A 16569-nucleotide genomic window follows, 5' to 3' on the forward strand; every position below is an offset into this window, starting at 1 on the left:
CTTTTTCCCATTTTGATACTTCCTTTTTAATTTTATCTGACTTTTTTCCTGTTTTTAAAATAATACAGTCAATACTTTGGAATAATTTTAGACTTACAGAAAAGTGAAAAATAATGCAGAGTTCCTGTATGCCTTTCACTCAGTTTCTCCTGATATTATTGTCTCACACAGTCATACACATTAGCACATTATTAACTAGACTCCCATCTTTATTCTGATTGCACCAGATTTTCCATTAATGACCTTTTTGTTTCAGTGTTCATCCAGGGTATCATATTGCATTTAGGCCTTTGGGTTGGTTTTGGGGGTTTTTGACAAAATTTTTTATTTTATTTTATTTTATTTTATTTTATTTTATTGTTTTAGTTTCTTGTGCTCTGTCTTCTGTCAGTATTACGTTTTGAAAATTCCCCTATTAATGTCACATGGGTAAACGTGACAGTTTTATTATGATTTAGTCTGTTCTTTTTTGCCCCCCCCCTTAACTATTTTATCTTGAATTTATTTAGCATGAGAGGAACATGAAGTTTAAATTTTTTTCCCCAGTCAACTAATTACATACGCTGGTACTAATTATTGAGTAATTTGTAACATGTATTAATTTCATATACTACACTTTTGTGTATACTGGGTTGTTTCTAGACTATCCTGATTATTTGGCAAATGTGGTGCTCATATACCTTAATAACTGCAGCTTTATTATGATTGTAACTCTTTTGTAAAGTATGTTTCTCCTTTGATTTTCCTAGTCCAAATTCCCTGAGCTATTCTCGCATGAGAACTATAGAATCACTTTATCAACTTCCAGCGTATCCTTTTGAGTGCATAAGCACTATGAACTACAAGTTGGCATCCTCATAAGCTGTGTCTACCTTTTACACTTTCTTAATGTCACTCTCCCTTAAAATCTTAAACTCAGTAATCACATAATTCTTCCTATTTCCATCTACAAATTTAGTAATTCAGTCCATAATCCTATGTTAAGTGCCATCCACTAGGGATCGGGAGGGATTTCTGACCTTGAGGAATTTGTACCTTGAAGGAAAGGGCAGTTGCATAAAGCTCCTCCCACCCCGAAGACTTCTGAGGGAGATGCATATGCAGTTACATATGTCCCTGTGGTGTTCAGAGAATGGGTGGCTACCCCATTGGGGGATGTAAGAAAGGCTCGCTGAAAGAACATGCCCCTTGGGAGTGCAAAGCAGCCAGACAGAAACCCTCTCTGAGGCTGAACCGGGTGGACTGTTAAGGCGTAGGATGGTGTGGGTTGAGCAGATGACGTAGGCACGTGAGGGCTTAATGGGTTCGTTTATTCAGAAAACTTTCTAGAGGTCTTTGCTTTTAAGTTCAGGTAGAAAATGGGAGGATAAGAAGCCAGAGAGAAGGGGCTGGGGATGTAGGTCAGTTGGTAGTACAAGCACAAGGCCCTGGGTTCAATTCCCAGCACCACACAAAAAAAGGTCCCCAGAGAGACCTGCTCAATAATGGTAACTCATTAGATTTTAAGCAAGAATTTGACATGATTATACTTGCATCTTATATAGATCCTCCTTCACTTATGTGGAGTTTGGAAGGGGGTGGGAAGGAGGGAACACTGAACACAAGGAAAGATGCTTTGCAAAGGCCAAGAGAGAGCGAAGACTCCATTGCATACTGTCCTGTAGGAACACAGGAGAGACATCACCTCAAGAGGGATCAGGAAATACAACTGGCAGGACTTCCTGAGTACTTGATCTAGTAAAGGCAGCAACCAGGATTAAGACCTCAGTTTCTAGTGTGGTCGATGGTGTGACCCTAACAAAACAGGGTGGGCAGAAAGGAAGGGCAGTTTCATGCAGCAAGAATGGTTATTTTGGTTTTGCCCTTGAAGCATTTGTGGCACCTGAAGGATGTACAAATGTGAAGTTTCACCAATCCAGAGGTCTGAGAAGCCAGGCTGGAGTCACAGGTTAGACTGTCGTCTGTCTTGGGGTTGTTGAAGCCACAAGAATGAATGGGACTGCCTAGGCAGAGGAGTAGGATTCAGAGAGCAGCGAGTAAAAGACGGAACTCTAAGCCATGAAGATATTAGGGGAAAGAGGGAAGAGGAACAGAAAAGGAGAGAACAGAAAGTCGGCACATATATTCTTCCCTCCGTGTGGTTCACACAAACATGTTTTTACCAAGGGGAAAAAACCCCACAAGAATTGAGAAAAATATTTTCCTTGTATAAACCTTACTCAGGGTGAGCCGCTGTCCCAACTTAACTCTGAAAGTTCCCTGGACCCCAGTTCCCTGCCCTCCACCTCTGAAAGCCAGCATTTCTCAACATGGGCTGCACTTTGGAATCCTGTGGGAAACTAGAATCAGTGTACCCAATTTAATTGGTTTTAGAACAGCAAGATGCTGGGATTTTGAAAAGCTCAACCAGGACCTGGAGGTTGAGAACCACTGTCCTATTTCGAAACATGTTTACCACGCACTTGTGTTGTTCTGTTATGTAACCCAGCTGTGAAGTGCTCTTTCTCCCAGAATAAGGTTCCCAGTTACTTAAATGGACAGATGTGAGCGCCACAGCAGCATTAGTTTATCAAGTGATTGCTATGGAGGCAGCAGGGGCCTCACCCGCACAGGCCTCCCACCACCCACTCCAAGAGCTGTGCCTCCTTACCTCTGTTGCTGAGAGTTACTCTGGGCACAGCCGCAGGCCCAGCTGCTCACCTGAGTCTGCTCCCAGCCCCCCTGGCTCCTACGCCCTATGGTTCTCTGTCTCAGGGTTCTGTTCTGACTTCTTCTGACCCTGCTTGGCACTTGCAGAAGCCCAGCTCCTTGCTGTCACAGTGTCAGCCCAGCTCCCAGGGAAGGGCACATTCGCCTCCTTGGTTGTTTTGTTTTCACAAGGGGTGGAAATGGGAGGGGATGGTTCCCAAAGACCTTGCTGAGTTTTTACTGAACAAGCAAGGCCCTCAAAAGCTTTCGGGACCTGAGGTCTGACTGTCAGGAAGCAGGAGGGTCTCTCAGACTCCCAGTTAGCCTTGTTTTTTCTTGGTTTTTCTGATAACCCACTATTTACAGATCTCCTTTTGAACGCCAGCAGATACCCCCAGAAGCAGCAAACTGATTGGCTCCTTCAGCCTCTCTCTGAGAAGGGGTATGGGGGTCCCTGTTGGGCCTATGCGATGATAGGCATGACAGCGTAGGGAGTCTGTTAGCAGAACTACCCACAAATACTTTCGTAGGTGGGCTTCACAATCTCCAGTCAGATTGTAACCTCTTCTCCATTGCTAACCTCTCCTAATTGTTACATAATATCCTTTGCAACAATCTAACTTTCGAACACTTACATTTGTCTCCCTGACTTTGAAATATAACTAGTGTCTATTTAGATATTAAAAGGTAACCCTCAAAAATTTCATTCCTTCTGTATTTTGTCCTCTTCCCAAAAATTTTAAAAAATAAAGCGATCTTTTTCAAATCAAGGTTAAAGAAAGCTAATATTAGGAAAAATCAGGGATTTCATATGAAGTTAGTAACAAAATCCAAGCCCTGAAGTCCTGAATCATTGCTTTCAGACTGCTTTGCCAGCATTCTTAGAGACGGGGTCTAACAAACATACATCATATATATGATTCCCAGTTTTTAAATGTCAGACCTTCTCAACACACCCATTAATTTGTTGGTTGTAACTTTTTGCCACATTTCCTTTCTTCAGACATCTCTGTTTTAAAGTCATATCTGACTAGAATTAACAGATTACTTGAAGCATCCAGTGTTTCCAGACTAAGATCACCTCCACATAGAGTTAGTAGTGCTGCTATTAATGAAATAGTGCATGTGTAAAACCACCATTTCTTAGAAAAAGGTGAGTGACTTTCTTCTCAGAATGGATTGCAGCTAAATGCAGTATAGTATCTTGGACTGGATCCTGGAACAGACAAAGGATGAGAGTTGAAAAACTGGTGAAATCTAAATAAAGTCTGGAGTTCATTATTTTTTATTAGTAAGTTGTAACATATCAATATTAATTCCTTAGTTTGATGAATGTGCCACCAATATATAAGATGTTAACTACTGGGGACACAGGAACTCTGCTATCTTAACTTTGCTGTAAATCTAAAATTATTCCAAAGCCAAGTTATGTATTTTAATAATTTATTCAGGAATTTTAAAGGCTTAACAATATACATGGTCAAATGAGACGTGTCCTAAATGCTCTGTAGGCACTGGCTTTTATTTATTCAGAGAGAAATTCTCTGTTACAAAATCTTAAAACTGGTACTTAATGTTTGTGCTACTGCCACTAGGTGGCAACAAATACCACAGTGTGCACTTGCTAACATTGATCTTTTTTCCTCTTTTTAAAAGGCTTTGTCATAACAAACAGAGTAAGGTGTATCTCCCAGAACCACCTTTTCCTCATGCAGAGGTAAGAAAACAGAATTCTTAGGTCAGGATAAGAAAGAATTGTAGATGACTCAAAGTGAATGGGGGATAGTGGATCATTAGGAAAAAAATATCCTTGTGGCTGAGGTTGTGGCTCAGTGGTAGAGTACTTGCCTAGCATGTGTGAGGCACTGGGTTTGATCCTCAGCACTGCATATAAATAAGTAAAAATAAAGATTCATCCACAACTAAAAATACACACACACACACACACACACACACACATATATATATATATATATATATATATAAAGTATCCTTATGTGAATTGATACATCCTTTTACTTCCCAAGCGAGATGACAGTGAATTACTCTTAAAATTCATTTGTGTTTCCTCTTATTAACTTATCATATTACTACCCTGTTTATACAGTTCACTGTCTGTTGTCTGTGAAAGGAATTTTATTCTAATATCTACTGCTAAACTTTTTTGGTAACAGATTCATTGTCAAAATGATCTTTCCATTTAAGGCCATCTTGTGTAAATTTTAGTGATGAAAATGACATTCACTTTAAAAAATAGAAAGATTCCCCTCCCTCACAGAACTAATGAGTGTTTTTATTTAGCTGAATACCCAATTTTCTTTCACCAAATGGTATATCCTAGATGTTTTTCTGTCCTGTATAATATTCTATAGTATATCACAAACACACTAAATAAATTTAACATTTCTCCTGCTGGATAATGGAGTTACTTCCAATTTTTTGTTATATTTTAATTAAAAGGATGTTTAAATTGGTACAACCACTTCAGAAAACTATTTAGCAGTATATGCTACATATATACTCTATGCCTTAGAAATGTTGTTCCTGAAGTATATACCGAACAGAAGTTACATAGGTATATTACTGAAAGATACACAAAGAAATCTTCATAGAGTTCTTGGTAGTAGTACTGGTATATACCCAGATGCCCATCAAGAAAATGGATTTTGTGGTGTGTTCACACAGTGGAATACTGTACATAGTCAGAATGAATCAATTCCAGTTACACGTAAGAGAGTAGCTGAACTTCACAAACATGACGTGAGTAAAAGAAACCAGACATAAAATGGTAGATAGGGTGTGGTTTTATTTATATAAAAGTTCAAAATCAGGACAAATTTTAATTTAGAAGCCAAGCTAGTTGTTATCCTGGAGGTGGGGTGGGATAGTAGTGACTAGAGGAGACAGGGATTTTTCAGTAAGCCGGTTAATGCTTAATTTCCAGATGTGCGTATGGGGTCATATATGTGTTCAATTTGTTTTAAAAAATCAGCAAGGTTTGGTATTAAAAATATAGAAAGAAGGCTAGAATTAATCCCATGATGTTGAGTTGAATCGGTTACATTTTCAGTGTGAATAGACAGACACAAAAATGTATGCTTGTGTGTATGTATTTAAGGGAGTTAGTTGTTTTGCTTTTCAGTTCGCCATTTGACACAGAGTAAATTGCCACAAACCTGCTGATTTGGTTGAACTGCTATTTTCCTACTGTAAGATTGGTCTTTTATGAACCCGGCTGCCAAGTGGAAGATCTTTAAGTTATTTTTCAGTCCTCATACTGTAACACTACAGCAGCCAAGGTTTTTTTTTTTTTTTTTTTTTTTATTGTAAACAAATGGGATACATGTTGCTTCTCTGTTTGTACATGGCGTAAAGGCATACCATTTATGTAATCATGAATTTACATAGGGTAATGGTGTTTGATTCATTCTGTTATTTTTTCCCTTCCCCCCACCCCTCCCACCCTTCTTTTCCCTCTATACAGTCCTTCCTTCCTCCATTCTTGCCCCCCTCCCTAACCCTAACTCTAACCCTAACACTAACCCTTCCCTCCCCCCTTTATGTGTCCTCATCCACTTATTAGCGATATCATTCAACCTTTGATTTTTTGAGATTGGCTTATCTCACTTAGCATGATATTCTCCAGTTTCATCCATTTGCCTGCAAATGCCATAATTTTATCATTCTTTATGGCTGAGTAATATTCCATTGTATATATATACCACAGTTTCTTTATCCATTCATCAATTGAAGGACATCTAGGTTGGTTCCACAATCTGGCTATTGTGAATTGAGCAGCTATGAACATTGATGTGGCTGTATCCCTGTAGTATGCTGATTTTAAGTCCTTTGGGTATAGGCCAAGGAGTGGGATAGCTGGGTCAAATGGTGGTTCCTTCCAAGTTTTGTAAGGAATCTCCACACTGCTTTCCAGAGTGGCTGCACTAATTTGCAGCCCCACCAGCAATGTATGAGTGTACCTTTTTCCCCACATCCTCGCCAACACCTGTTGTTGCTTGTATTCTTGATAATCGCCATTCTAATTGGGGTGAGATGGAATCTTAGGGTGGTTTTGATTTGCATTTCTCTTCTTACTAGAGATGTTAAACATTTTTCCATATGTTTGTTGATTGCTTATAGAACTTCTTCTGTGAAGTGTCTGTTCATTTCCTTAGCCCATTTGTCGATTGGGTTATTTGCATTCTTGGTGTAGAGTTTTTTGAGTTGTTTATAGATTCTGGAGATTAGTGCTCTATCTGAAGTATGATTGGCAAAGATTTTCTCCCACTCTGTAGGCTCTTTCTTCGCATTGCTGATAGTTTCCTTTGCTGAGAGAAAGCTTTTTAGTTTGAATCTATCCCAGTTATTGATTCTTGCTTTTATTTCTTGTGCTATGGGAGTCCTGTTGAAGAAGTCTGGTCCTAAGCCGACATGTTGAAGATCTGGACCTACTTTTTCTTCTATAAGATGCAGGGTCTCTGGTCTGATTCCAAGGTCCTTAATCCATTTTGAGTTTAGTTTCGTGCATGGTGAGAGATATGGGTTTAGTTTCATTATGTTGCATATGGATTTCCAATTCTCCCAGCACCATTTGTTGAAGAGGCTATCTTTTCTCCATTGCATATTTTTGGCACCTTTGTCTAGTATGAGAAAATTGTATTTATTTGGGTTTTTGTCCATGTCCTCTATTCTGTACCATTGATCTACCTGTCTATTTTGGTGCCAATACCATGCCGTTTTTGTTACTATTGCTTTGTAGTAGAGTTGAAGATCTGGTATTGCAATACCCCATTTCACTCTTCCTGCTAAGGATTGCTTTAGCTATTCTGGGTTTCTTATTCTTCCAGATGAATTTCATAATTGCTTGCTCTATTTCTGTGAGGTACGTCATTGAGATTTTAATTGGAATTGCACTGAATCTGTATAGCACTTTAGGTAGTATGGCCATTTTGACAATATTAATTCTTCCTATCCAAGAACATGGGAGATCTTTCCATCTTCTAAGGTTTTCTTTAATTTCTTTCTTTAGTGTACTGTAGTTCTCCTTGTAGAGGTCTTTCACCTCTTTTGTGAGATTGATTCCCAAGTATTTTATTTTTTTCGAGGCTATTGTGAATGGGGTACTTTTCCTGATTATTCTTTCTAAAGATTCATCACTTATGTATAAAAATGCATTAGATTTATGTGCATTGATCTTATATCCCGCCACTTTACTGAATTCACTTATGAGTTCTAAGAGTTTTCTGGTGGAATTTCCTGGTTCCTCTAAGTATATAATCATATCATCAGCAGATAGGGATAGTTTGAGTTCTTCTTTTCCTATTCGTATCCCTTTAATTTCTTTGGTCTGTCTAATTGCTCTGGCTAGAGTTTCAAGGACGATATCGAATAGAAGTGGTGAAAGAGGGCATCCCTGCCTTGTTCCAGTTTTTAGGGGGAATGCTTTCAGTTTTTCACCATTTAGAATGATATTAGCCATGGGCTTAGCATAGATGGCCTTTACAATGTTAAGAAATGATCCCACTATCCCTATTTTTTCTGGTGTTTTGAGCATGAAGGGATGCTGTATTTTATCAAATGCTTTTTCTGCATCGATTGAAATAATCATGTGATTCTTGACTTTAAGTCTATTGATATGGTGAATTACATTTATTGATTTCCTGATGTTGAACCAACCTTGCATCCCTGGGATGAAACCTATTGGATCATGGTGCACTATCTTTTTAATATGTTTTTGTATGCGATTTGCTAAAATTTTGTTGAGAATTTTTGCGTCGATGTTCATTAAGGATATTGGTCTGAAATTTTCTTTCCTCGATGTGTCTCTGTCTGGTTTAGGTATCACTGTGATATTGGCCTCATAGAATGAGTTTGGGAGGGTTCCCTCCTCTTCTATTTCATGGAATACTTTGAGAAGTATTGGAATGAGCTCTTCTTTAAAGGTTTTGTAGAACTCGGCTGAGAACCCATCTGGTCCCAGACTTTCCTTTGTTGGTAGGCTTTTTATGACCTCTTCTATTTCATTACTTGAAATTGGTCTATTTAAATTGTTTATGTCCTCCTCGTTCAGTTTAGGCAATTCATATGTCTCTAGAAACCTGTTGATGTCTTCGAAATTTTCTATTTTGTTGGAGTATAGATTTTCAAAATAGTTTCTAATTATGTTTTGTATTTCAATCGTGTCTGTTATGATATTTCCTTGTTCATTCCGAATTTTAGTGATTTGGGTTTTCTCTCGTCTTCTCTTTGTTAGTGTGGATAAGGTTTATCAATTTTGTTTATTTTTTTGAAGAACCAAGTATTTATTTTGTCAATTTTTTGTATTGTTTCTTTTGTTTCAATTTCATTGATTTCAGCTCTGAGTTTAACTATTTCCTGTCTTCTACTACTTTTCTACTTCTGGTCTGTTCTTCTTTTTCTAGGGCTTTGAGCTGTAGTGTTAGGTCGTTTATTTGTTGAGTTTTACTTCTTTTATTAAATGCGCTCCATGAAATAAATTTTCCTCTAAGTACTGCTTTCATAGTGTCCCAGAGATTTTGATATGATGTTTCTTTGTTCTCATTTACCTCTAAGAATTTTTTAATTTCCTTTCTAATATCTTCTGTTATCCATTCATCATATAATAGCATATTGTTTAATCTCCAGATGTTGGAATAGTTTCTGTGTTTTACTCTTTCATTTATTTCTAACTTCAATCCATTATGATCTGATAGAATACAAGGTAGTGTCTCTATCTTCTTGTATTTGCTAACATTAGCTTTGTGACATAGAATATAGTCTATTTTAGAGAAGGATCCATGTGCTGCTGAGAAGAAAGTGTATTCGCTCTTGGTTGGATGGTATATTCTATAAATGTCCATTAAGTCTAAATTATTGATTGTGTTATTGAGATCTATGGTTTCTTTGTTCAATTTTTGTTTGGAGGATCTGTCCAGTAGTGAGAGAGGTGTGTTAAAATCACCTAGTATTATTGTGTTATGGTCTATTTGGTTTCTGAAATTGAGAAGGATTTGTTTGACATACATGGATGAGCCACCATTTGGGGCATAGATATTTATGATTGTTATGTCTTGGTGATTTATGCTTCCCTTAAGCAGTATAAATGTCCTTCTTTATCCCTTCTGACTAACTTTGGCTTGAAGTCCACACTATCTGAAATGAGGATGGATACTCCAGCTTTTTTGCTGAGTCCATGTGCATGGTATGTTTTTCCCCATCCTTTCACCTTTAGTCTATGAGTATCTTTTTCTATGAGATGAGTCTCTTGCAGGCGCAACATATTGTTGGATCTTTCTTTTTAATCCAATCTGCCAGTCTGTGTCTTTTGATTGATCAATTCAGGCCATTAACATTCAGGGTTATTATTGAGATATGATTTGGTTTCCCGGTCATTTGGTTCATTTTTTAAATTTTATTTGTTTATTTATTTATTTATTTGATACGACTTGGTTCCTCCTTTATTTGACAAATCCTTTAGGATAATTCCTCCCTTTGCTGATTTGCTTCTTTGTTTTTCATCTCTTCCTCATGGAATATTTTGCTGAGAATGTTCTGTAATGCTGGCTTTCTTTTTGTAAATTCTTTTAGCTTTTGTTTATCATGAAAGGATTTTATTTCATCGTCAAATTTGAAGGTAAGTTTTGCTGGGTATAAGATTCTTGGTTGGCATCCATTTTCTTTCAGAGCTTGAAAAATGTTGTTCCAGGCCCTTCTAGCTTTTAGGGTCTGGATTGAAAAATCTGCTGATATCTGTATTGGTTTCCCCCTGAATGTAATTTGGTTCTTTTCTCTCACAGCCTTTAAAATTCTGTCTTTATTTTGTGTGTTAGGTATTTTCATTATAATGTGCCTTGGTGTGGGTCTATTGTAATTTTGTGTATTTGGAGTCCTATAAGCCTCTTGAACTTGATTTTCCATTTCATTCTTCAGATTTGGGAAATTTTCTGATATTTCGTTGAATAGATTGTTCATTCCTTTGGTTTGTTTCTCTAAGCCTTCCTCAATCCCAATAATTCTTAAATTTGGCCTTTTCATGATATCCCATAGTTCTTGTAGATTCTGTTCATGATTTCTTACCATCTTCTCTGTTTGTTCAACTTTGTTTTCAAGGTTAAACATTTTGTCTTCAATGTCTGAGGTTCTGTCTTCCAGGTGTTCTATCCTATTGGATATGCTTTCTATGGAGTTCTTAATTTGGTTCATTGTTTCCTTCATTTCAAGGATTTGTTTGGTTTTTTTTTTCAATATCTCTAACTCTTTATTGAAATGTTCTTTTGCTTCCTGTATTTGCTCTTTTAACTGTCGATTGGTGCAATCATTCAGTGCCTGCATTTGCTCTTTCATCTCATCATTTGCTTCCCTGATCATTTTAATTATGTACATCCTGAACTCCTTTTCTGTCATTTCTTCTGCCGTGCTGTCATTGGGTTTTATTGATGTAACATCTAGATTTGTTTGGGGCATATTCTTCCCTTGTTTTCTCATGTTGTTCAGGTATCAGTGGACCGCTGAGATATTGCAGATTTCCTCTGTTGACTTATAATGTCCCTGAAGATTTCTGGTATATCCCCTCTTAGCCTTCAGTAGGCTGAAGTCTTGGAGGAAGTTGATAGTGCGGTGCTCCACAAGGAAGCTGCCTCTCTAGGGGTGGTGGCCTTCAGGTGGGGTATATTCCCTGCTAGTGGGCAGAGGTGCCTCCACTTGTTGACCAATGGTCATCCAAAGGGTAACTAGGCTGCAGGCTGAGGCAAGGCCTGTTTGGGCCTGTGTCTCTGGTTTTACCGTCCTTGTGGGAAAACCTCACCCGGCAGGGAAGACTCACCTGGTGGGGAGGTCTCGCTGGTTGGTTCCCCTCCTAGAGGTTCCCCTCAATCTACAACTTCTGCCTGGGCTGGTCTGCCTTCCTCTGCAACATTCCCAGGGGCCTGGCCCTACCTCCTGGGCCTGGGAGTCTTACCCTTTGCAGATGAGTCTCCTTAGGCTGCCTCTACTCAGAGAATCTGCCCGTAGTCCTGGAACCTTTGCTCCACCCCGAAGCGTGTCTCTGTGCGGCTCTTCCACCGAGAAGACTCCTAGGTCCTGGGACCCTGCTCTGCACCTAATCGCCTGGCTATGCGGCCCCTCCTCTGAGCAGCCACCTGGAGCCCCTTACAGTCGTTCCGAGTCCCAGAGACCTGCCACACGCCTCTTCTTCCAGACAGCCGCCCGGTGTTCCGGTGTGGTCACCAGGAGTCCAAGCAACTCACTGCGAGCCTCCTCTTCCCGCCAACCGCCCGTAGCCCTGGGCAGTCACTCCAAGTCCAAGTGACCCGCCCCATTCCTCCTCCTCCTCCATGTAGCCCCCCGGGTATTCAGGAGCGATCACTGTGAGTCACTCTGAGTCCATGTGTCCCGCTGCACGCCTCTTCCGGGCAGCCGCCCGAAGCTCTGGTGCGGCCACTGGAGACCAAGCGACCCACCGCGCTCCTCCTCCAGGCAGCCCCCCGGTGTTCAGGAGCGGTTGCTTTAAGTCCAAACAACTCATCACTCGCCTCCTCCTCTGAGCAGCCGCCTGGAGCTCCAACGCAGTCACTGCGAGTCCAAGCGACCCGCCACGCTCCTCCTCCTCCAGGCAGGCCCCGATGTTCAGGAAAGGTCGCTTTGAGTCCAAACAGCTCGCCACGCAGCTCCTCCTCCGGCAACCGCCCATAGCTCTGGTATAGTCACTCCGAATCCAAGCAGCCACGCTTCTCGTCCTCCTCCTGCGGGCAGGCCCTGATGTTCAGGAATGGTCGCTCCGAGTCCAAACAGCTCGCCGAGCAGCTCCTCCTCTGGCAACCGCCTGTAGCTCTGGCGCAGTCGCTCCAAGTCCAAGCGCCTCACCGCACTGCTCCTCCTCTTCCTCCTCCTCCATGCAGGCCCCGGTGTTCAGAAGTGGTTGCTCTGAGTCCAAACAGCTCTCCTCGCAGCCCCTCCTCTGGGCCGCCGCCCGGAGCCCCAGTGGTTGCTCCGAGTCCCAGCGCTGTGCTGAGCGGCCTCCTCTACGACGCTCCCAGTTGTCCGAGTTCACTGCTCCAGCGGAGAGAGGGGTGTCTCGCCGGCAGCTCTACTTCACAAAGTTCCCTGCGTTCCGGGACTACCGCCCCATCTGGGACGCCTCCCCAACGGGAGAGACTCACCCAGCTGCTCTGAGTTGGTCCCAAGTCTCTCAATTTCTCCTCTTTTGAATCCTGAGTCCTGGAGCAACATGAAATGCAGCCACCCTCTAGTCCACCATCTTGAAACCTCCCGCCAAGGTTTTTATAAACTCTGTTATTACCACAGTGAAAGACTAGAAATAGAATATTAGAAAATCAATTGTGGCAAAACACATTTTGTTGTGGATTTTGCCATTGGCGTCTCTTTTCTTCTCCCCTAAAGCAGTTAGGCTTTCTTTAAAACTTGTTTTCTCAGTGTTACATTTTGACCTGCACCTCGGTCATGGGAAACCCTGTGCCTTTTACTGTTAAGAATGTGAATAGATCATACCTGCACCTCAGGGTTCCTGAGGTGCACTTGTCACTGGGGAATGAGGGAGTCGACCCCAGTGCCCATGAGAACATATGGTCCTGCCCTTAGCATGACAACAAATTACTGTACAGAATACCTGCCCTGTGGCTTTGTTTGCACTGATGAAATGTAAAGTGAAGTGGAAGGTGAATCCAATTTGCAAAATATAGTGAATTTATCATAGTTTCTGTGCCTTGACTAGTAGATATCCAGTTAATGCCTGTATTACCTGTAATGTAGGTGTGACGTAAGCATGCAAAGACCTGATACTGTTCTTAGAGTCCTCTTCATCAGGATTCCATACACTTAGTCCTTTGACAGCTACTCATCCATTTAATGGGACAAATAATGATTTTGGCCATGGAAGTTATAAAAAGAATGTTTGTTTTATTTGTATAAAACTTACAAGGAAAGTGGGAATTCAGTATTTTCCATCTGTACTAATCTTTTTTTTGGCAGGGGAGCTGGTATCAGGGATTGAATTCAGGGACACTCAACCACTGAGCCACACCCCCAGTCCTATTTTGGATTTTATTTAGAGACAGGGTCTCACTGAGTTGCTTAGCCCCTCACTTTCTCTGAGGCTGGCTTTTAATTTGTAATCCTCCTGCCTCAGCCTCCTGAGTAGCTGGGACTACAGGTGTGAGCACACCACCACACCTCCCAGCCTATCTTCTTACTCCATCCAAGCAAGTGACAGCTGGTTAATATCTCAGGGTTGTATTGCAGTCTTCCTAATAAAACCAGATCTCTCTGATAAGAGAGTAAATCTTCAAAGTAAAGAGAGTCTGGTTTCTGGTTGGAGAGTGTCCCAGTCTGACCACATCCTCACTCGTAGGGGTGACTTCATTTGGACTTGAAGTTGTTATTGGGTTCCCCTCTCATGGATATGGGTGACACTGAATTAAGTCATGTCACAGACCATTTCTTTACCTAGTGAAGAGCAGCTCAGGAAACACTTCCTTTGGCCTAGTTGATATGAAAGATCTGTGGAGTCTGCATGTTTGCCATCTGACCTTTTGATGCTAGAGTGGGAGGGCAGGGTCAGGTTTAGGCACAGGAGGCATCTCTGAGCTTTGTCACAAGAAACCATCTGTGGTTGTAACTGCACGAGATGTCGCCTTGCAATGGGCCTGTGTTGAGAGAGTAACCTCAAGCATTTTGCTGCCAGGGAGACTCTTGGTTCAAGACACTTTAGAGACAAGCTTAAGGCTGCGTGTGACTGGCTTCTTACTGTAGCCCTGCGACTCCCAAATTTCTGAAAGTCACTTCAGTCTTCGTATTAAGTGGCTTCAACAACTCAGCCCAGTTTAAACTCTCAGTGGGGAGATTCTCTATGGAGAGTTTCTTGTGGGAGGGTTGTTTTATTGTCACTCGAACTTGGTGAGTCACACATGTTGGGAAAGTTACTTGTATTTCAAATTAGGAACTGACATTGAGGACTCTGGGCCATGCCTAGATTATGGAAGCTATAAAGAAAGAGACAAACTCAGGCCATAACAACCTGATTAAAAATTTCAAGTATGTTCACATTACCAAAAGGATCTGGCTTTCCCCTCTGTTCTGAAAATCATATTGTAGGTAAGAACTTTTGATCTTTGACTAATTTTAATGACATCCCTTTGTGCAGATGGTCCCCGACTTACGGAAAACTTTTGACTTTATAATGGGGGTACAAAAGCAGTGTGCATTGGGTAGAACCACACTTTGAGTTTGCCTCTTTCCCTGAGCTTGTAATATGCAGTACAATTCTCACTTGAGATGCTGCACACAGCTCCGTCAGCCCCATGACTGCAAGGGGACACAGCCAAGGCAGCAGTGCCTGGTGTCGCTAAGCCGTGAGCCCTGGTACCCTGGATGTGTTGAACACCTCCGCATGCGGTATATTCAACTTAAGATGAGTTTATCAGGATGTCTCCCCATTGTAAGTTGAGGAGCATCTGGATCTATTGTTGTAAATCTTATTTTTTAGAGCGGTTTCCAGCTTACCGCAAATCGATCAGAAAGGACACAGGGTTTCCATGTATTCCCTGCCCTCCCCTGCTGTCAACACCCCACACCAGAGTGGAGCATTTGTTACAGCTGATGAACTCCCATTGGCACCTGTATCACCCAGTCTGTTAGCGTCCACTCTTGATACACATGCTCTGGATTGGGACAAATATATAATGACATGTATCTACAATCATACAGAATAGTTTCACTGCCCTAAAATTCTGTGTTCTACTCTTCATGGATCCTATGGTAGGTGTATGTTTACTTTTATTTAAAAAAAAAAAAAAAAAAAAAAGAAGTGCCAAACTCTGTTCCAAAGTGGCTATAGCAGTTTGCGTCCTGTCAGCGGTGAATGAGCCTTTTCATTGCCTCACATCCTTGCCAACGTCTGGTATTCTAGATTTTGGCCTTTCTAATCCACAGTACACGTAACCACTGAGCCACATCCCCAGCCCATTTTAAATTTTTTTCTTTTGAGACAGGGCCTTATCAAGTTGTGGGCCTCACTAAGTTGCTGAGGCTGGCCTTGAACTCACGATCCTCCTACCTTAGCCTCCTTAGCCCAGCATTTGTTTGTATTTTAAGTCATTTCTACACCTTTTCCCATGCTTTGGTCTCCATTCAACCCATACAGGCTAACAGTTCTTTCTACGTTTTTTGTGTGTATTCTAGCTCATTCAGACCAACAAGCTGAAGCACTACCCCAGCATCCATGGAGACTTTAGCAACGACTTCAGACAGCCTTGTGTGGTGTTCACTGGGCACCCCTCCCTCCGGTTTGGAGACGTGGTCCACTTCATGGAGCTCTGGGGAAAATCTAGTCTCAACACTGTCATATTTACAGGTAAATTTTAAACAACACCTTACCCTTTGTCCTGGGGCCATTAGTGGATGTTCCTGCGAAGTAGAGACCTGTGGAAGGACTTGACTATAAGGCATAAATATGAATATTATGTACCAAAGAATTAGTAACCACAAGCAAAGGAGTAAGAGTAAAGTGACATGTGCTGTTAGGTAACTATATTGAACACAATTTTCTGTGCTGGGGATCAAGCCCAACACCTTGTACATTGTAGTAAAGTGCTGTACATTGAGGACATCCCCAGCTCTTGAACAGTTTGCATGTCTGCTCTTTTAAGATTTTTCCCTGAGACAGAATTCTGAGCTGCTTTTTTTTCTTTTTGGTTCCAGAGATTGGGTGTAGGGGCACTCACTTAGCCATATTCCCAGCCCTATTTTTCATTTTTTTGGAGACAGGGTCTCACTGAGTTGCTTAGCACCTCGCTGTTGCTGAGCCTGGCTTTGAACTCAAGATCCTCTCGTCTTAGCCTCCCAAGCCCCTGGGACTACAGGCATGCA

At 41.2% G+C, this 16569-nt stretch overlaps 1 protein-coding gene across 2 annotated transcripts in view; it reads left to right on the forward strand.

Annotated features, from left to right (window-relative positions):
* The window catches only part of INTS9 (integrator complex subunit 9), a 110868-nt gene that overhangs the window by 82081 nt on the left and 12218 nt on the right, over nt 1-16569 (forward strand). For both annotated transcript variants that reach the window (XM_079139946.1, XM_079139947.1), the window contains 2 exons: nt 4345-4405; nt 15883-16054. In XM_079139946.1, the coding sequence (XP_078996072.1) occupies nt 4345-4405; nt 15883-16054 (233 nt within the window). The remainder of the gene's footprint in view (nt 1-4344; nt 4406-15882; nt 16055-16569) is intronic.

Source organism: Sciurus vulgaris (genome assembly GCF_902686455.1).
Source record: "Sciurus vulgaris genome assembly, chromosome: 5".
NCBI classification, from domain to species: Eukaryota; Metazoa; Chordata; class Mammalia; order Rodentia; family Sciuridae; genus Sciurus; species Sciurus vulgaris.